Source organism: Haemaphysalis longicornis, unplaced genomic scaffold, assembly GCF_048455015.1.
Source record: "Haemaphysalis longicornis isolate Haplotype H1 unplaced genomic scaffold, Haemaphysalis longicornis Haplotype H1 scaffold_4, whole genome shotgun sequence".
Classification (NCBI taxonomy): Eukaryota; Metazoa; Arthropoda; class Arachnida; order Ixodida; family Ixodidae; genus Haemaphysalis; species Haemaphysalis longicornis.
The window spans coordinates 92,301,034-92,321,191 of record NW_027526361.1 but is presented as its reverse complement, the minus strand read 5'-3'; the positions used below and the strand labels follow the sequence as shown (position 1 = coordinate 92,321,191).

The 20,158-nt window shown below is 46.7% G+C and overlaps 1 protein-coding gene across 4 annotated transcripts in view; it reads left to right on the top strand.

Annotated features, from left to right (window-relative positions):
* The window catches only part of Ube4a (Ubiquitination factor E4A), a 29,820-nt gene extending 16,106 nt beyond the window's left edge, over positions 1–13,714 (top strand). For all 4 annotated transcript variants that reach the window (XM_077707283.1, XM_077707282.1, XM_077707284.1 and 1 more), the window contains exons 13-20: positions 2,427–2,587; positions 3,069–3,261; positions 6,327–6,440; positions 6,947–7,183; positions 7,557–7,726; positions 10,820–10,913; positions 12,408–12,565; positions 13,485–13,714. In XM_077707283.1, the coding sequence (XP_077563409.1) occupies positions 2,427–2,587; positions 3,069–3,261; positions 6,327–6,440; positions 6,947–7,183; positions 7,557–7,726; positions 10,820–10,913; positions 12,408–12,565; positions 13,485–13,593 (1,236 nt within the window). In that variant the 3' untranslated portion in view covers positions 13,594–13,714. The remainder of the gene's footprint in view (positions 1–2,426; positions 2,588–3,068; positions 3,262–6,326; positions 6,441–6,946; positions 7,184–7,556; positions 7,727–10,819; positions 10,914–12,407; positions 12,566–13,484) is intronic.
* Positions 13,715–20,158: the final 6,444 nt, after the last annotated feature.

Genomic DNA, 20,158 nt, shown 5'->3' with positions numbered 1-20,158 from the left:
ATTGGGATGTTTACTATCACAATTGAGTGGCGCTATTGTGCAAAGTGAAAAAGTCATCATCATCAACGACAGCCCACTAGGTACACTGCAGGATGGAGGCCACCCCATCGACCTCCAACCGCTCCTGTTCCGCGGCGCTAGAGTCCATTTTTTGCCTCCGAAAGTCCTTTTTTCGTCCCTCCATCGAGTAATTGGCCATCCCCTTCTTCTAGGCCTTTCTCTCGGTATCCACTCTGTCACCCTTGTAGTCCACCGGTTGTCATTTCGCCCAAGTTTCCAGCCCAAGTCCATTTCTTTTTCTTCATTTGAACTGTGATATCTTCTACTCTACTTTCTTCTAGTTTGTTCTCTGTTCTCTGATTGTTGATAAAATGTCAGTTGTGGCTTTGTGAAGTTTTGTAGTGGTTTGTTACAACAGGCAGCTTGTGAGAACTAATAGAGCATTCTTATTTTAGAAACTGCAAGAAGTAGTTAATGGTGAACCAGTACTGAGAACTTCTCATGACCAGTTAAAGTGTGCATGATTCAAATGTAGTTCCTGTGCACTTTTGTGTATAGTTCAAGGTGTCACAAAATTGCACGAGGTAATTTAGGGTCCGATGTCTCGGACAGGAGGAGCGACAAACAACTCCCCCCTACGTGCGAATTCAAGAATGTGGTTCCGACCTGCTAACCAGCGATAGGTCCACGCCCGATTGGCCACTGGTAGTGAGGCACGAGACGGGGCACGGGATAACCGTTTTAAAACAAAGCACATTTACTTCATCCACACACACAGGAAATACAGACTGACACAGAGGGTAATACAGGCAAAGAAAAAGAAGCTTGGCTCAGGAAACAGGCGACCGTAACACGAGAGGAGGAGAAAGGCAGACAATAGGCGGGCTGGGGAGCTTCCCCCAACTACTCTAACAATAGGCCCGCTAGACACACACACACACCCGTACACACAACACGGTACACTAAGAAAGGAAGATAATCAAGTCCGCGGAGTCTATGTGAAGGACGAAGATAATAGAGAGGGCGATTTTAGAATCTGCAGAAGAGTGGAAAAGGGGAGGATGCCTTAGCTCGGTTTGGTCGGTGGTCTCGCCGGGGAAGATGCGCCGGTCCGCCGGTCGTCTGCAGTGAGTCCCGTTGATCGGCGACGCAATTTGGGTTCACCTGGGCCGCGCACAGTCCCCTCCTTGAGGGGAACTCTCGGTGCCCAAAGTCGCTGCTGTCATCGCACTCGGGGCTACACTGCAGCCATCCAAACCGGCCGCCGCGTCACAACCGCACGACCTTCCACCGCCACTTCTCACTTCCTTCTCCCCGCAAGTTGCGAACCCCGCGCTGCACCGAGCACACAGTCTTTCGGACAGTGCGTCTTCCGAGAACCACGCGGTTGGGACTTCCGTTGGCCGCGGCACTCTCGCCCCTCTCTCACCGAAACACATGGCCCACTGACCTGTGGGCCGAAATGGTGGCGAAGACATTCCTACTCCGCCGGCATCCACCCGCTGGGTCCCAATATGGCGAGCGAAAAAGACAGCCATGGAGGGACCCAAATTTCGCGACACAAAGTACTTGAGCTTCTTAAATTTTCTAAAACTACAAATAATCATAATTATCACCTATGTGGCTTCACAGCACAACATGCACTCCTATGGGATACTGGCAGGACTTTTCACATTCTAAAAACAAGTTTGAGGCTGTTTGAGTGCTTTAAGAAATTAAAGAGAGCAGTTATCCTTTGCACATGTAGAAATAAGGGGACAAATTAATTTAGTGCTTGTAATAATAGTGCTGTCAAAAATCTGATATTTGCATCCCCTTGAAACTGATTTTTTACACCTCTTAGATCATCGTGAAAAAAAGAAGCTCAGGAAATGTAGCCATCAAAGTTGCTCAGACAATTTCATCTGGCTTGCAGTACATTATTTGCACTTTTCGTGCATACCAATGCTTGTCTCTCGTAACGGGAGTCCCTGGATTCACTGTAGAGCCAATGAATGGCATCTCAATTCGTCGCTGAATTCTGGCTCGTGTCAATTGAAATTCAAATGGGACCGCAATGCTTCATTGTTTGTGGTGTCATTTGCACGTAGCTTAACACTGACACTATGCCAGGATTAAGTGAAAAGCCCCTCCAGCAGGTGATGCCAACTTGGTTTCCAAAAGGACGCGGATCGATCTTAGTCTGGGCATTTGGTGGGAAAGCCCCCTCTGCAATCTTTGTTCTGAACATAGGGTAACCCAGTAGCAGTGCAGTACTAAAAGCAAGCAAAAGCAAAGGCAAATGAAACTTTGTTGCATAGAGGTTGCCTACACTTAGATCAATTTACATGTGTCATTACATCAGTAGTTTTGTGGCATTGAATTTTGTTTCTTCCAGATTTGATTGTATTGCCTGATTTGGCTTGCTGTGTTGTGCGGTGTTCCAGTTTGTCGGGCAGGACCTGGAGCACCTGATGACCCTGGTGCTGGTGTTCATGGGGAGCCCCCAGCGCATGAACAACCCGCACCTGCGGGCACGCCTAGCCGAGATGCTCGAGGTCCTCATGACCTCCACAGAAGACGACACCTATACCGGCATTGTGCCCTTGTGAGTGTAACACGTCCCATGTGTGTGACAAGCATTTCGATTGCAGCCGCTTGGCAAGCAGTCGCGCTTAGAGCGTTCCTTTACATGTTTCGCATGGCCGATAGCGTCCGCTAATAACCTATGAAGCACTAGAGGGCTTGAGATTGGGGTAGGAGACCGCAAGAGTTTTTTGTGGAACCAGTAATGTGAAAGCAGGATGGGATTAAGCCCTATCCATTGATTGGCCCAATTTTTTAAGCCTATAGTGGCCATATTTCTATGACACCCGAGGTGCGGTCATTAGCAGGCTATGCCTGTCATGTTGCCACAGTTATGCCGTTATATGAAACAGCAATGAATTCCCACTCGAATGAAGTGAGGCCCCACATCTCTAGAGTTACGTCGGGGCTCATGTGTTTACTTCTGTGGGCAAAGTAGGTAGCTGCTGTGTTAGCAGGTGTTGTGGAGAGAGAGTAAAAGAGATCCCCCGTTTCATTGGCAGCAACAACCGGAAGCGGCTGTTTGTGTCGCACCCGTTTGCGCTGGAGCTGTCGCCCACGCTGCTGCACGTGTTTGTGAGCATCGAGATGACGGGCCAGAGCGTGACCTTTGAGCAGAAGTTCCACTACCGGCGGCCCATGTACACTGTGCTCGAGCACCTGTGGAACATGCCGGGACACCGCAACAAGATGAAGGTAACCAGTGCGCTCTCGCTGCGTTTGAAAGGGGCTGGAGTGCTGCTGCAAGCGGTGCTGGTAGCGTGCCCTTGCTCAGCTGTCCCCAGTGTTCACTGCCTCTACTTTAAATAGTTTTCTGTGCCAGTAATGCTTGGGGTTGTTATCAAAAAATTAACTTTTACAGTTATTGCCCAGCTCAGGATGCCTGGTGTGCCCCCAACTAAGCAGGTTGTTTTGGAGTGGTCCCAGTGACATGTTCTGTTGGCAGTGGTAGCAATGTGGGAAAGTGCAGCCAAAGGAATGCACTGTTACATACATCTGAGCTGGCTTTAGTTGTGTGGAATACTATAAGATTTTAGGTTTGGGTCCATATCCAGCATTGTGAGGATAAATCCACCTGCCTCTTGAGATACCATGACAACAAAATTCAAAATTACAGCATGTCCTATAGAGTGGAATTTCGATGATACGATTCTGGGTGATACGAATTTCTGATAAGTCCCAGCGAAATTGTACTGTTTGCAATGTGAAGAATTTCGGCTCTTACGAACGAACCTGTGCGGCCAGGCGGATGATACGAACGAGCCAGCGAGGCGCCTAGCTGCCGGGCTAGCAAGCGACGTATGGGCTCTCTCTCTCCTCTTTTCTCCAGGAACTGCCGGGCTATTGTTTTCTGCTCGCGAAACGCACGCGCAACGCTGACGCGCACGAATCGCGTGCAAAAATGCTCCTGTAGTGAGCTCGGGCACGGCGAGTGAGGAGACGAAAGTCCAGAAAGGCGCGCTCGGCAACATGGAGGTTAAAAAAAAGCAGAAAAACGCCACGGATTTCTTCACGCGAGAGTAAGAAATGAAACAAATGAAAACTTTTTTTAGTGCTCAATTTTGTGGTCTTGGTTCATACGAATTTCGGATGATACGAATATTTTTCGCGGTCCCGCGAGATTCGTATCATCGAGATTTTACTGTATTGGGAAACATGTGCAAACTGCAACACTTTAGGTTAGTTATTCTAGGTTAGCGACAACAAACTATCGGTGCTCTCATAACAAGCATGCCATATAGAAAAGCAGCCCCTTGGAATCATAAACATATATAATTTCTTTGAATATTTCAGCCTGTGCAATGCATAAACAGCAATTCAAAGCAGCTAGCCCAAGCTGCAGTATGGTACTAGTACTGTCATCGATTAAATTTTCAGACCACAAGTATTCGATGATGAAAGATTAAACTGTTTGTAAGGTGGGTCACGAGAACATACTATTTCTCTTTTTCATGACTTTATTCTCTCTTCAGGTCTATTCGTTGGAGTGGTAAAATTTGTAGGCCGCTCTTGCTGAGAAAAGTTCACAAGATCTCTACAGAAACTGTGGGCCATGCATTGAATGCGTTCAAATAACCGGAAGCCATATGTATGTAGCCATCATTACGTTAACCTCTTGCCCTTTCCAGGAATGAAACCCAGTGCAAGGGTTTCCGCTTAAATTGTTGCATTGGAATCCCGCTCTGCTGCTCTGCCAAAGGGGAAGTGTTATGGAAGCATACTGCAGTTTTGTTCGTCACCTTTCAGTTAATGCTGAAAAGGAGACTAACTAGCTTTTTTTTTTTTTTTTTTTTTTTTTGGCCACGTGTTGTGAGTAAACGCCACGGTGCCTAGGTCGTTAAAATAAGTCTTCCGTAGAGGAGTTGTGTGTAGGCAACAACTCGGGTCTGGTTGGCTAGAGGCTCCAAGGAAAGCATTGGCTCCAATGCGGATCACCACGGGAGGCCAAGACAATGGCCGAGGACCAGTGCAGGTGCCACCAAATGGGAGGGATTGTCAAAACACCAGAGCGGTCCCCACCAAAGCTAAGAAGCTTCCACACATTACATTTTTTTTAACTCCTCTCATCTACTACCAGGACTGCTCGCAACTCTAACCCAATTTGAGTGTTGTATGTCTACCGTTTTGGTGAAATGCAGAGATGCGGCCCGTGTCTGTGCACTGGACATTTTTTTTTATGTGGGTGTAAGTGTTCCTTTTTCTGGCAAAAAAGGAACCGGTGGTTATCTTCTTTCCCGTTGTTCGCATAATCCTGGGTGAGAACCATATCCCAGGCTTTTGGTGCCTTTCTACTGAAATGCTGTCGTTCTTTATTCACACGGTTTGCCTTATTTCGTGCTGCTGCTAATAATGGGGGGCAATGCCCCATGTTCGTCTGTGGCGTTTTCTGGTGTTTGTGTTGTGTAATTTGAATATGAAACGTACTGTCAACAACCAATTTCTTGAACCTGACTGAGGGTATATATAATGCCCGCAATGAGGTGACATAATGTCCTTAAAGAAAAAAAAACACGAATGGGTTACCGACGTTTATTTGAAACTTGCAGATAACTGAAAGGTCATGAAATGTGTTTCTGTTAAGAGTTGGTTGTTGACCGTGTGGGAATCATTTGAATTGAACTAAAATAAAACTCATTGGTTAGAGTAGAAGCTCTGTCGATTCCTCTCTCTTCTTTTTTTCTGACTAACAAGCAGCATTTTATGTGTACCCAGTAAAACAACTACTAATGGCAGGGACGTAACTGGGGGTTACCGTCAAAATAGAACTGCTGGTGTTGGCTTCAAACCTTTGTGACAAAATTCTGTTTCTTTAGTTATCACTGTGGAAAACTAGGCATCATTGACGGCTTTGCAGTGAGTGGTGCCTAGGCAGTGAATTGTAGTTACGTAACCCTTTCACAGTCATGGTGTTCAGAAAAACATGTGCGCATGTTTGTGTTATTTCTTATCTTTAAGTGTGACGCTATTCAATAAAATAAGAATTATTATATAAATTATGATGCCCTTGATATACCTTTCCTGTGTGCCCCAGTTTTCTAAATGTGAAGCAGTGGGTGCATATGCATGGCAGTGACTGTGTGGAAAATGCTGCTGATTTTGTTTTTGTGCAGTTGTGACCATAAAGGATTAACATGTACTGGTCAGTGACTGGTTTGTCATGTGTGGAGTCACATTTGAATAGTCGTTGAGCTATTGGGGCTGCATTTCCGAGTGTAGGACAGAGAGGCATCTCTCAGCCCTGCCCATTCCCTAACCTGCAGAGCCTGGCGGCTGAAGCTGAGGCCAACATTGAGTGCTCCACACCTCCGCTCTTCCTGAGGTTCATCAACTTGCTCATCAATGACGCCATCTTCCTGCTCGACGAGGCACTGTCGGTGAGTTGCCCCTCTTGCTTTGCTAGCGTGCGGCTAACTCGAAGTGCGCAGCTCAGTTGAGGTGTCAGCGGGGATGTGGAGTGCAAGTTTACATTCTAGTTGCCACTTTGCTCAAGGTTTAGTGCAGTCGTCTTAGTGGGGAAATGCACAGCTTGCTGCAACGTCTCTCCTGTGCACTTCTACCGCCGTTGCAGCAGCAGTGCTAACTGAAGCTGCTGTGCTGCTATCCTTGCTGTTCTGCCTGTGCGCTACGCCTGTCGCTTGCGTAGACGAAACATTAAAAGCTCAAAAGATTTTTTTCTCCGTAGCCAGTTGTGCCGGTATCGTTATGTCAAGGGAGTGGGGAGGGGGAAACTCACTGATGTCTGCAATGGCGTTTACAATGTTGAAAGCAATCTTGCGCCAGGAGATAAGGAAGCGATTTTATGGTTTCCAACGTGCCAATGAGCCCTGAAAAAGAAAGACAAACCGGCTTCTGTTCCCTCCTCTTCCCTCTCTGCCCCCAGTACATGAGCCGTCTGCGGGAGCTGCAGCAGGGTCGTCAGCAGCAGCAGCAGCCCGGGGCACAGGCAGCCGAGGCCAACCTGCAGCACCTGGGCATGCTGGCACACTTCCACAATGTCATGGGCACCGAGACCATCCGTACGCTAGCGCGCCTCACGGCCGAGGTGTCCTCCATCTTCTGCCACCCGACCATGGTGGACCGCATCGCCACCATGCTCAACTACTTCCTCCTGCACCTGGCAAGAATCTTCTCCCTTCCCCTCAGACATCCTCTAGACGTCCTCTAGAATATGGCAATCCTCCTGGGTTAGCTGGAACAGCCGTGATCAGGCTCATTGAGCATGACAGGTTGCTAGGGTTGAGGGGGAAAGGAGGGCCCCGATTCCAGTACCCTTTCCACTAGGTAATGCATCAGTTTCCCTCACGAGGAACAGTGGCTTGTCACCCAGCCGCCTCCTTGTCCACCCCTGTTTAGTAGCGAGGGAAGTTGTGAGTTCACTCAAAGCTTCAGCCCTGTGTTGAAATAAGGGGCTACAGAAAGTTCTGTGTGCCGTTGCGTGCACGCCTGCATTGCAACTCTTCGCGTGGCCTCTCCTCCTTGCGCGCCTGCAGGTTGGCCCCCAGAAGAAGAACCTGAAGGTGAAGGACTTCAGCGAGTACGAGTTCAAGCCCCAGGAGCTGGTGCAGAACATCTGCAAGATCTACACCAACCTGGGCTCTGCCGACTCGGAGACCGCGCAGGCCTTCTGCATCGCCGTGTCCAGGGACGGCAGGTCCTACAGGTGAGGCAGTGCGTTCATGGGGCGAGGTCCAAGTTAATCTAAGTTTTGTCATATGGCACTCGACGGCTACAGTCAAACCTCGATATAACGAATCGTGCGAGACCACCGAAAATTGTTCGTTCTTTTGAAATATCGTTGTAATGAAAAACTGGCGATTATAAGCCGGTGCTCCAACCTAGCAGTGAAAATGACGTGCGTTAGCAGTTGACGCGTGCGCAGACAGGCAAATTCGAATAAAAATGTTGCACTCACTTCAAAGCTGCTGTATCGTCATCTTCCTTCGCGTCGTCATCGTCACCAAAGATGAGGACTGCTCTTGCTTCTTTTTTGCTTTGTTGCTCGTTAGCCGCATTTATCTTCGTATCTCGCACAACTTCACAGCAAAATCACCCGCATCAAAGGAATACCGATCAGCACACATGATTAGCGTGAAGAACGACCGACCGGCCACCGACACCCAGTACGAGAGAGAAAAAGAGCCAAACGCGGCTAGACTTGCTAGGCTACTGCACATTAAACCGCAGCTTTGTGGTGGCGCTAGCTGTTCGCACTCGACATGGTGAGGATGATAACTGCTGGACTCGGGGAATACACAGAGAACTGGCGGTTTCTGTTTCACGCGAGAGTTGCAGTGCTGTTACTTTTAGCCGAATTCATAATACTGATGTTCCTTGATTGTATAAGGAAAAATAAACTGCGTTATTCTTAAATGTGCACTATATTGAAATTCGTAGTTCTGAAATATTTTTACATTGAAAATATAGGCAATCTCGCGGTGATTTTTAGAATATTTGTAAATTTGAGAAATCCATTAATGTGGGGTTCGAAGTAACGAGATTTGACTGTATAAGCCATCATCAATCGCAGGTGGGTATTGCGGCAAGTTCGGGGTATGATCATTGTGTGAGGGAGAAACGTGTCTCATTTTTGATGACCCATGGAGGGGTGTGATCATTATGCGAGTAAATTGGGTAGGTAATTTAATGCCGCAATAACGAATGACTACAACAAAATTTGCATTGCTACAAATTGTTTCCCGGTGCTTCTAGCTTATTAGCTTGCCCTTTGCAGTAACAAAATTCTAATGGCATTTGGGCATTTTACCTTCTCCAGCAGTTTGGAAGCCGCCGGGGTTGGCTGGGTGTTTCATTAGTGTGACAGTTAATTAAAGGGACACTGAAGTGAATTTTTCAAGCTCCCGTTTTTGCTTGCACTGCGTAGACTGGCTCAAATTAGCACACTTTTCATCGTTTATCCGGTTGACTAATCGATAATTATTTTACAAAACGCGAAAGAAGAAAAACTACCATGCGCGATTTGCGGCGGCCGGACCGACTAAGCTGTGACGTTGGGAGGAGGGGGCACCGTGATTGGACGATGCCCAATGTTAGCAATCAAACAAGTTTCGGTTTCGGTTCTGTAAAACAACATGTTTGACATCCGATGGCATCGTTGGATGGGCATTCTCAATATCACAGTAATCGTAGTACCGCGCTTCTGCCATGTTGTCGACTGTAAAATGCATAAGATAAGCCTCCCAGGACGGCTTGGAATCGTAGCATTCATTGGCTTAGCCCTACGCAGTGCATGAACGCCCTCCGCGTCCCCGCAGACGCTCAAATGCATGCGCTTTTCCTCCATATTTGGAGCTTGCCTCACTCATGCCTGTATCGTAAAAAGCGTGTTCGCACCAGTCCAAGTGTCTGTTGATTCTGGCCTGGGCCCACTGCCTGCATGCAGTCGGTGCATATGGCAACAGCACGCCAACGAGAACTCGCTAGCGCACCAGTGCCAGCCTGCGCGAGTTCTGTGGACTAGTTCATGGAGCAATGAACGTTGCGGCCCCAAAAAAGGTGAACCCAGTATAGAAAACATCGGCGAAAAACGAAAAAGTGAACTTAAAAAAAAAAAAAGCATGTACCCGCGGGGATTCGAACTTGTGACAGGCAAAATAATTCCAGTGACATACCTAGCGCTCTAGACCACTAGACTACAAAGGGGGCGATGCTGACGATGGAAATATAAACTATATAATGTATAACCAGTTTACACTTTTATTTAGTTTTAGTATTTCAAGCAGCTTAGGTGACTATTTGTTGTATTGCGCTCGTGCAGTAAGCGTCCCCCGAGTTTCCACAATAGCTCACGTCTAGCGATTGCATTTCGTAGACGGAAAAGCGTTCGCAGATGCGTAGTCGTGCTGCTGACCGCTGTGCTTGTTCGCCCAGCGCAAAAAAGTGCTTCCCGCACCCTAGTTTTACGCTGTACGATAAAAATATCAGTTGATTTTATTTCCTTAGTACCTATGTTGACTTCGCTGACTCTTCTCCCCCTTTAAGAGGCCTTATATTTTCCTACTGGCGTACCAGTCAGCGAAGCGTCGCATGTGCGCTTGTGCAGCGCTTGTGTGAAGCGACCTTGACTTGGAGCTAGATACAGTGTACAAACTAACGAAGTAAAGAAAGGCACATTCGTCCATTCCCAAACATATTGTGGCTTAGTTTCAACTGATCGAGCGAATTGCCATGACCCGTCGGCGGCCGGCGGACTAAACGTTGGGCCGACTGACTCGGTCGCGGAAGGTCGGCGAGCCGTGCAGTTACACAGCCAATTGCCACCTTCTCTCCTGCTGACGTCACACGAAAACGCCACAGAAAATGGGCGAGCGTAAAGAGAGGAGGACAGCATTTTCGAATTGATTTTTCTACTAAATAAATTCGCTTAAACGCGCTTAGAGTGGTCGAAACAGGGCCTAGGGACTCCGGACTACAATTTGCGCTCGTAATCCCGCATTGTTTACAAATCACTTCAGTGTCCCTTTAACCACAGTGCATCATAGGGAAACAATTTTCATCACTGAGAGCAGATTTGTGGCGGCTAATTGTGATGTTGCTGGGGGCAAATGTCCAAATTAATGTGCATCCATTTGTGTGAGTTCACAACTTTTCAGATTGACGCTTGATGCTTTCTACGGCCATGAGAGCAGCCTGTTTGATGAAGTCTTGGCTTACGAGCTTTTATTTTATTTTATTTTTTTTTTCTGTTGTTTGCCTAATAAGCATGTGTCTTTTTTTCCCCTCTCTCTGCCCCCAGCCCTGAGCTCTTCCCGCAGGCGCAGAAAGTTCTCCTGAAGATCATGCAGGCACCCTTGTCAGTGGCTGTTGGTGAACTGGCAGAAAAAATTAAGGTACGTGTTAGCTCTTGAGGGGGATGAGCACTGCCTTGCACGTGGGTCTTCAATACTCTCAAACGTCGAATTTACCACACCTTGCGGCAATGCCAAAGGTGGCTAGTTTACTGGTGGCAAGCATATATATTTGAGAATTGCTGAATTGAGCAACAACCTTCTGGGGAGGATTTGTATCTCTGCAAAGTGCACTGTCTGGTTATCATACTTACTTTGATAGCAGAACAAGAAAATACTATTCACTGAAACTTTTATGTTGCTTCTTTGCTTTAGAAGCCTACTCCTGCAATGGCAGTGGCACAGTTAGTTACGAGAGTAGAAGGGCAGGGAGATGTTGATAATGCGTCAAACCAATTTCCTCATGCTTATAGTGTTGCAAGATAACTTGTTCTGTAATGGTGTGGGTAGTTCGTTCCTTTTTTCCCCCATGAGGGAAAAAGGCCAACTTAAATGAGCCATGAAGACAAAATACAAGTTTGTGTTATTCGAAAGATTTCGTGTTTTATAGTGCTCCCAGCGTTTGTCCGAATGCAAACGATACTTTATTCACTGAAAAATTATTTTGGGTTAAAATTTTGATTTTCCCACTAAACCATGCGTTTTCGTCGTCTGCAATGACATCAGCCGATTGGAAAGCCTTGTTTATTGTTAGTGAACTTAGATGGCGCCACCATACATTGACAAGTGGTTTTCTTCCTTTGGTTTATTTTTGACCGTATTTAAACCTGGTTTATTTTCGTTCATGGAGGCAATCGTTTCGTGAAACATGGTGCTCGCTCGACAAATTCGGTCTCGTAAGACATCGTCGCTTGCGTCACTCAGCCAGTGTCGTCTGAGACAACCCCAAAGTCCTTCAGTGCTGTGCAGCTAAACGAAGCATAGTGCATGCAGTACCGACAGCAGTATGCATCGGTACTTCTATGACTGTGTGTGCTTTCGTAACTTCCACTGTTTGTCCCACCATTCTTAGAGCTTTAAAAAGGGTGTGCCCTAAAGTTAAGCGTAAATAGCTCGTTCGGCAAGCTTATAAGCCCTGCCTAATTTGCGTTTGCTTTTGCCGCCCTCAGCCAATTGCAGAGCTGTCTCGTATGACATCATAGGTTCTGTTGTGGGAAATGAGCTAGTGGTTCGCATGGCCATTCCATTTTTTCCTAGTTATACAGCTTATTTGAGCGAAGTTTACGTTAAAAGTGGTGTCAGTATGATTCTAACAAGGCAATCTTTTGAATGAACCAAACTTGTGTTTTCTCTTCATGGCTCCTTTAAGCATGCGCACAGTGTGGTGAGGAAGCCGGCTTTCTGCGCCGCCACTGAGGTTTCACGCGCAGAGAGTGAAGAACGTGGGGGGAGAAGACTGTTCACTGAAGAATGTCGGGGTGTGGCGAATGCTAGAGGTGCCTTTTCGCACCCCCGTTTGGTAACTGCTGAGCTGGGCAAAATATTCATTCCCTCTGGGTAAAGAGAGAAGTCAATTGGTCTCCCTCTCCCCTGCAGAAAACGGCCTCCCAGCAGAAGCAGGAGGACGAGGCGACGGGAGACGCCCCCGAGGAGTTCCTGGACCCCATCATGAGCACCATCATGGCCGACCCTGTGGTGCTGCCAAGCTCGGGCATCACCATTGACCGCTCCACCATTGCACGGCACCTGCTCAGGTGGGCCTGCAGCACTGCTCCCGCCATCGCAGCATGCAGCTGTTCCCTGTCGGCACAAATAAAGTGCACTCCATTCGCTTCGATCCCTCGTTGGCACTAAAGTGGAGTTCTCAGTTCTGTCCATTCTGTGTCCATTTCGAGTGAGCTCCGATTGGCCGAAAGCTAACGACCCGGATGTGATGCAGAATAAGCAAGGGTGGGGCGTCGATTTTTGTGTGTGTCATTGGTTAGAGGCGTTGTAAGCGCAGTTGCGTCACGATTGCAATGGACATTTTTGAAAGGGACATAACTCAAAATTCTTCCCATGATGCAGCTGAGGGATTTATAACCTGTCAGCATCCCCTTGCCACTGTGCAGTCCCATAAACTTGCAGAGAATAAAGGGAACTGGAAATTGTTAAAGTTACGTACTGGAGGCTGCACTGAATGTGCCTTGTTAAATCGTCTAATTTTTCAAGTCTGAAATGCAAGGGCAGCATTTGGATCTGGCTCATTATAGACATCAATTTGTATATGAAACATAAAGTGGGCCAGGCCCCTAAATAAGAAAATTTGCTTAAATGGCATCATGCAGAGTGAATTGTGGAGTTAGGCAACAGTTTCTGTGCTCTTTTTACTTGTTGGGGCAGTACTTGGAATTTTTTACGCTTTGCTATACAGGCACCTTGCAATGTCGGTTACAATAGCCACTTGCCGTAGCCGTTTCTGTTTGCACTCCATTTCAACAGCAGTACAACTTTTGTGTCTTTTTTTTTAGGGGAAAGGTGGGCATTAGAATCAAGTAAATCCCTAAAAGCAATGGAGAAATGCCCAAGATATAGTTAACCGTACACCTATACCAAATGTGTTTTAAAGAATCGCTTGCATGTGAGTGCATCATGAGCTGCCTCGTTGATGTTGGTGTGTGTGCATCTTTTCAGTGACCAGACCGATCCCTTCAACCGGTCTCCCCTGACCATGGAGATGGTGACTCCGAACGAAGAGCTTAAGAAGAAGATACTGGAGTGGAGGGCAAAAAGAATTCAGTGACGGTAGCCTGTTTTATCTCTTGTTAAGTTTTTTGTATGGTCTATCACCCTTTCTGGTCTTGTTGGTCCACATCCTGTAAATATTTAACAGAGAGAATAAACCTGTTTTTTCCAAACAAAAACTGTGCTCCCTGGTTTCCTAATTTGCCCATTACCGGCAGACTAACACTAGTGGTGCTTGTGCTGACAGGTGAGTGTTAGTATTCCAAGACTGTGTTAGATTCACTCTAGCTGCTCGTGTTAGGTAGTTTATGCACCAGCCTCTGTGCATTGCATTAGTCCGAGAACAAGTCACTGCTGTCAGATTGGGTTTTTCTGAGAAGTTTAATGGGTGGAGTGAGAGGTCTTTGCCAGCGGCATAGTGCTAACAATTTGAGTGAATTTGATTCTATGGCTGTTGGGAGATTATGAGAGTAAGCAAGCAAGCAGATTGTTTCTGCCGTGCAAGACATGTCGGCAATTTTTGCTGGCTGTCGCATTTGACTGATAAGAGGTGTCCTTCTGTTCTGCTAAGTTCCTTTTAAATGCGAATGCATTTATTAGCCGGGGTTTGTCTTGCTCCGTTGGCCGGCGTGCGCCTGCATTCCTCCAGCGCGAGCGCACGTGAGCGCGCGCACGTGCGCTCGCGCCTCGTAGTTCTGCCTTCGTCGTCGTCGTAAATGCGAATGCATTTCTTTCGCTGTCGTCGTCGTCATCGCACGTGCGCTCGCGCCTCGTAGTTTTGCCTTCGTCGTCGTCGTCGACGTAAATGCGAGTGCATTTCTGGACGCGGCTATGGGAAGTGTGCGCGTGCGCTCCAAACCCTCTGACCCCATAGTCTTGATTGGAGACTTCAACGTTGGCGTGCGCAAGAAGAGTGGCGAGTGGCTGGTCGAGTACATGCAGACCAGGCACTCTATGCATTGTCTCTCTGCCGGCTTCGACACGTGCCCCACTACCATTCACGGGAGTTGCGTTGATCTGGTCTTTACGTGAAACTGTGACGCGCGTATGCTTCTCAAAGACCCTTTGACCGTGCACTTTAGCGATCACAAGGCAGTGATTGTGGCCGTCAGGTACAACAATAACACAAACAGGTGCTGATGAATAAATGATTACGTTCACACTCTCGTCATTAATTACGCCATTACTCGCAACACACTCATCGGTGCACCCAATGCATTCGCATTTCTGCACGATTCCCTTCGGGGAGGTGCGGGGGAATTTTTTTTACAGTGCAACCTCGTTACAGCAGATATTCGTTACACCAATTCGTGATGTTTGGTTCGTATCCCTATCAGTGCCATTGTTTAAACTTCTTTTACTGTAGGTTTTGTTATAACATACATTTGGATATAACACACTAGCTTAAAAGTTTAGCAAGTCCATTTTTGCACCGCTATGGTGGACTTTTCATGTGTAGGCAACTTTTCTTTTCATACATTTGCAGTGTGTGTTTCTAATTGACAGTGGTGGTGGAACAAAAACAATTTGAAACAACTAAAAATCATTGTGAGTTAAGAGTGAAACTTTTTGGTTGTCAAAAACTAGCTCTGTTAAGTCCGTGCAGTCGTGCACCTGCAGTATGCGCAAGTATGATGTCCTAGCAGTCAAATGATAGGATCAAGTGATAAGATTGAAAATTTAACGATGCAAGTCAAACACATGTTTGTATACTCTAAAGGCGTGAAGCAGTGCAAAGCGAAAGCTGAGAGCACGTCAGTGGCCAATCCACTGTGAAACCAGAGGACGGCTGCCGATTGGAAAAAAATAAGCAGGGAGCTCAGGCTTGTAGAGTAAACATAGAAGTTTGAGAGACGGACGCAGTCCATTACCATGTGAAGGTTGCCATAGTTGAAACAAAAAAATGTAAGCCCCATACAATATAGGTGGCTAAATCTCCAAGCTGAGCAGCAAGGCCTTCGCTTGCACTTAGCTTATATTAATGTGAAAACAGTGTAAATGCAAGTGTAGATATGAGTAATGGTATGAGTGAATAAAAAGATCAAGTGGGGGCCATGCAACAGGACCACCCACCGCGGTGGCTCAGTGGCTAAGGCGTTGTGCTGCTGAGCATGAGGATGCAGGTTCGATTCTCTGCCACGATGGCCACTTTTCTGATGGAGGCGAAAAGCAAGAACGCTAGTGTGTATGAAATTTAGGCACGTTAAAGATCCCCAGGTGGTCAAAATCAATCCGGGGCCCTCCACTACAGCGTGCCTCATCACCTGCGTTGCATCGGTGCGTTAAGGCCTACAATCATTCAAATCAGTCACTACATACAACAGGAGCACAGAAAATGTAAGAATACTCACACGTGTGATTTTGTGATGCGCTTCATAGTGTCACAAAAGGATGGCACCGTTGGAAAACCCATGTCATTGTGAAGGCTTGTTGCCCTTAAACACCAAACTGTTTCAGTTGTAACTAAATTTTGAAAAATGAATGGTGTGCACATTTTTTGTTTCGTTGTTCAGTAGTAGTAGAAGCCATCCATGATGGAATCAAGGATGGCTTCACTCATGATTCCAACAGTCCGTAGTAACATTATTTGGATCATTCATACTACTTCTACAACAGACTGAAACAGCAGACTGAAATTGTGATCACTATCATGGTCTGCTGTAACAAGGTTATACTGTATATCATAAGCATTTTAAAGACATTTAGAGGCTAGGTGGTGGACCAACTCACCCCTAGTATGTCACAGTTTTTAGGTTGCCAAACTTGTGTGAATCTTGAAAAGACCACAAAGACAACTTGAAACTTCACTTTATTCAAGAGATATGCCTCCCAACAATTTTGTTTGGAAGAAAATGATGCTTCTATTGCGTAGGAATTTACATTTAAAAGAACTTACAGTTGAGGATTTATTTAACAGTCCCTGGGAGCAAGCTGCCAGTCATTCAAGGTAGGAAGTTGGAAAATTTTATTAAGCCTATGGGAAACTGAGGGAAATTCCAAGTTTGTTCATTCTGAAAATTCGTAAAAGCAAGGTCTAACTGTTTTTCAACTTCCTGACCCCTACTATGTGTCATAATTTTTGGGGGACATACATACCTGGAGGAACAGACAAATTAGGACAGTCTGCGCGTCAAGGAATGCCATCTACCAGGAACAGAAAATTGGCCTTCTAGTAAAACATAGTGGAGGGCTTCACCCCTAAAACGGCGCATTTGCAGGTAACATGCTTGTTTCAGAAAACAGCTGACTAGAATCGGGCCAGAGCTGAACAGAACTTGCAACATTCCAAAGAGAAAATAGGTGACCCAAGCTTCTCACACTGCTTTTGAGCCTCGCTGCGTGCTTCCAGAGAAGAGCAAGCAATGCCATTGTCTTCCTCCATTACAGAGGCCATGCAGAGATGGCACCGCAACCTTGTACTTCTTTTTACAGCATCAACCAATCTGCACATGCCAGCAGGTGGTACTGGACAGTAACATTATTCAGTAATTGTGGCAAATTAATTATTATTATTTGCCTTATTATTGGTTATAACAATTGAGTCTGACGGTATGAACCTAACATAAAATATAGTATTCAGAGATCTGCGAGAGGTCATGGGGGCATTGCGTGTGACAAGGCATGACTTCAGGCTCTAAATAAGTTGTGGCATCTTCTATCCATCCAACACTCAGAAAAAGTTGGTGCTTTTTAGGTAGCCATGCTATCCCTAAAAGAATAGACTTCTTGACTGTCCCTCTTATCTTGTGCTGTCAGCTGGCTTAGAAAATAATAGAGGCCAAGGGCACATCTCAACACTGTTCAGATTAAACTAAAGCTACTGCAGGATACTGTTGATTGTCACCGTAAAAAAAAAGGCCAGAAAACAACGCCACTTTAGTAACAAGCGGTCTGCGAATCGTTAAAAAAGAAAGAAAAAGTCAAGGGGGGGGGGGGGAACAACATCTTTATTTGCCGGCTAAAAGGTCACGGTGGCTCTCCCTCGCTAGGAGGGGGGTGCCGGCCGTGACTGCTGGCGTGTGATCACCGCCAGCGCAAACTGCGCGGCGGCTTTCTGTGCGGCCTTGTCTGTCTCACGCACCGCACGCGCGAGATGGGGCGGTAGTATGTTTGTTTCCTCTTCCGCGTCGTTGCACTCCCACATCATGTGGGATTTGATGCAGACTTCCTCCGATGGGCCCTGTGGAGTCGGCTGGCAAATGCATGGCTAAGTCTGGGTGGCCAAACATGCAGTTACATTTCCGTTTTCTAAATATTGGGTGAAAACCACTAAATCCTTACAAAAGTAACTTTTTCTTCCCAACCCTGTTGTAACAATTACTGGTTATAACAATGACTTTTTTGTGGCACTTCAATATTGTTATAATAAATGGGTTAGACTGTACTGGATCACCTCATCCCCGGCTGACCTGGTGCCATTGGCAAAAGACGAGGCTGGCACAGACAAGTATAGCGAGTCCATGTTGTGCTGTGTGCTGCCTTATTGCCCCCAAGCCAGGTTCAGATGATGCCCGAGTGTGCCACATATTTGCCATCGAAACACTGGTAAACGTGCGTGTATAAGCATGTGCTGAAAGACCTGGCGACGCCGCCGGTTGGTGATCGGCTCCTCGACAGCCACAAGATTCAAGCGGCCCCCACTTTGCTTTCTCCAATGCGTCCGTTAAAAAAACGGAGGCAGCCCAACCCTTTCCCTCTTCTATAACACCGTAGTCCTTTCCGCCGCAGTGCCCTCGGCACATTATAATGTAGAATAAATGTGGTTTCATTCATTCATTATTTTTGCGTGGCAAATCTGGGGCGATATTCTCGTGCTTTGTCCATTTTGAGCAAGCTCTGATTGGCTAAAAGCGAACAACTGAATGTGACACCATGCAAGCACGGTGGAGCTACTGCGTTGAGCCACAGCTTCTTGGAGCAGGCGATTTTTCATCTCCTTGTTGTTGGTTCGCTGGTGGAACAATAAACACATAAAAGATAGTTTAAAATAGGTTTAGTCATTTAAAATGTGTTTACAAGAAGTTTCGCAAAAGTCAACCCAAAGCCCGCATACAACTGGAAGAACGTCACGTTTCCAAACGGACAAACGCGAGGATATCGCCCCTCAATTGCAATTCTTCCTACATAATTGTGGGAATCGTAAGTCACCTGATAAGCCCAAGCTGGCTCGCCGTGCCAAAGGAATTAGGTTCTAAGTTGTTGTACTGAGCCAATAGGCTCGCAGTTTGGAAATAACTCAGACCAACTGTGGTGGCACAGAAGTTAAGCCACTGTGCCACAAAGTTCATACGCTTCAGCCGAAATGTGAAAACAACTGCAGCGCCGGCAGGCTGATTTTTGATTGTGGAGTTTAACATGCCGACGCTTCACAGGCGATGGGCGCGCCTTAGTGGAGGGCTGCGGATTAATTTCGACCACCTGGGGATCTCTAACGTGCGCCGAAATCGCGAACGCACAGGCGTTCTTGCTTTTCGCCTCCATCAGAAAAGCAGCCGCCACGGCCAGGAATCGAACCAAAGTCCTCGTGCTCAGCAGCACAACGCCTTAGCCACTGAGCCACCGCGGCGGGTCATTGGCTGATGTGCAAGTTGCACATCAGCTGTTGCTCAAGTTCTGCTTTCCCAGTCCACTACCGGCTCCCAAGCGTGTCCGACTGTGGGCGCCAACCGATGTACTGAGCACTACACAGGGATCGGAAGTACTAACACGGTCAGAAGCAGCCAAAGTGCACAGCAGCATCCACCATGGCCGGAAGTTGTGAAGCAAATAGCACCCGGTGCTGCCGGAAATAGAGGGGGAGTGGAAAAGAGGATAGGAGGAGTTGTCACTACTTGGCAAAAAGCATATCAAGACCCTTTAGCTAAAGCGAGGCACAACGTAACATATTTATTGCCCTGGCACGAAGGTTGTAGTATTTCTTATGGTGTTGAGATGTAAAAATACCCCATGTGTACATGATTTTGGCACAAGAACCATAGGCACTTAAAGTTAATTCTGCAACCAATTGTTAGTGTTGCTGAGCGCAGTGTATCTTTGATGGCATGTCAAATTCGAATTTTGGGTATTGAGGTTCAGTCTGCTTGATGGGACTCGATGCTGTTTTGGAGCATTGGTTAACACCAGAGTTCTCAGTGGCTGTGCTGCCACCATTCAACAAAAACTTCTGCGCTGCCTATCAGCTGTGGTATTGTTTGACAAACGGGATTGGCCATCTTATCACCATCGTGCCCGTCAATGCAGTGAAAGTAACAGCTCTAAAACTTAAGACTTCAAATCGGGGATTTATATGCCAAAGAGAAAGCTGGGCTATGATGCATTGTAGCAGTGGGCTAAGGATTAAAGAGGATGCTCAACATGCGCCAATATCTCGACACATGGGTGTATTTGTTTTTCACCTCTATAATAAAAATAGGTGTCCCAACCAGTAACCTAACCTGTAACCTCTTGTTCAAGAGTGAAAAAACCTGACCAGCTGCCGCAACATCTGAAAATTTGTGCATTTGTACACACACAACCTCCATGCACAATATTTTTCATACTTCTGTTGATCTTTGTTCACTCGATCTTTCTCCTCATTGTGGACTCTACAGTCCTTTCTTCTCACAACAATAAAACTACTTGAA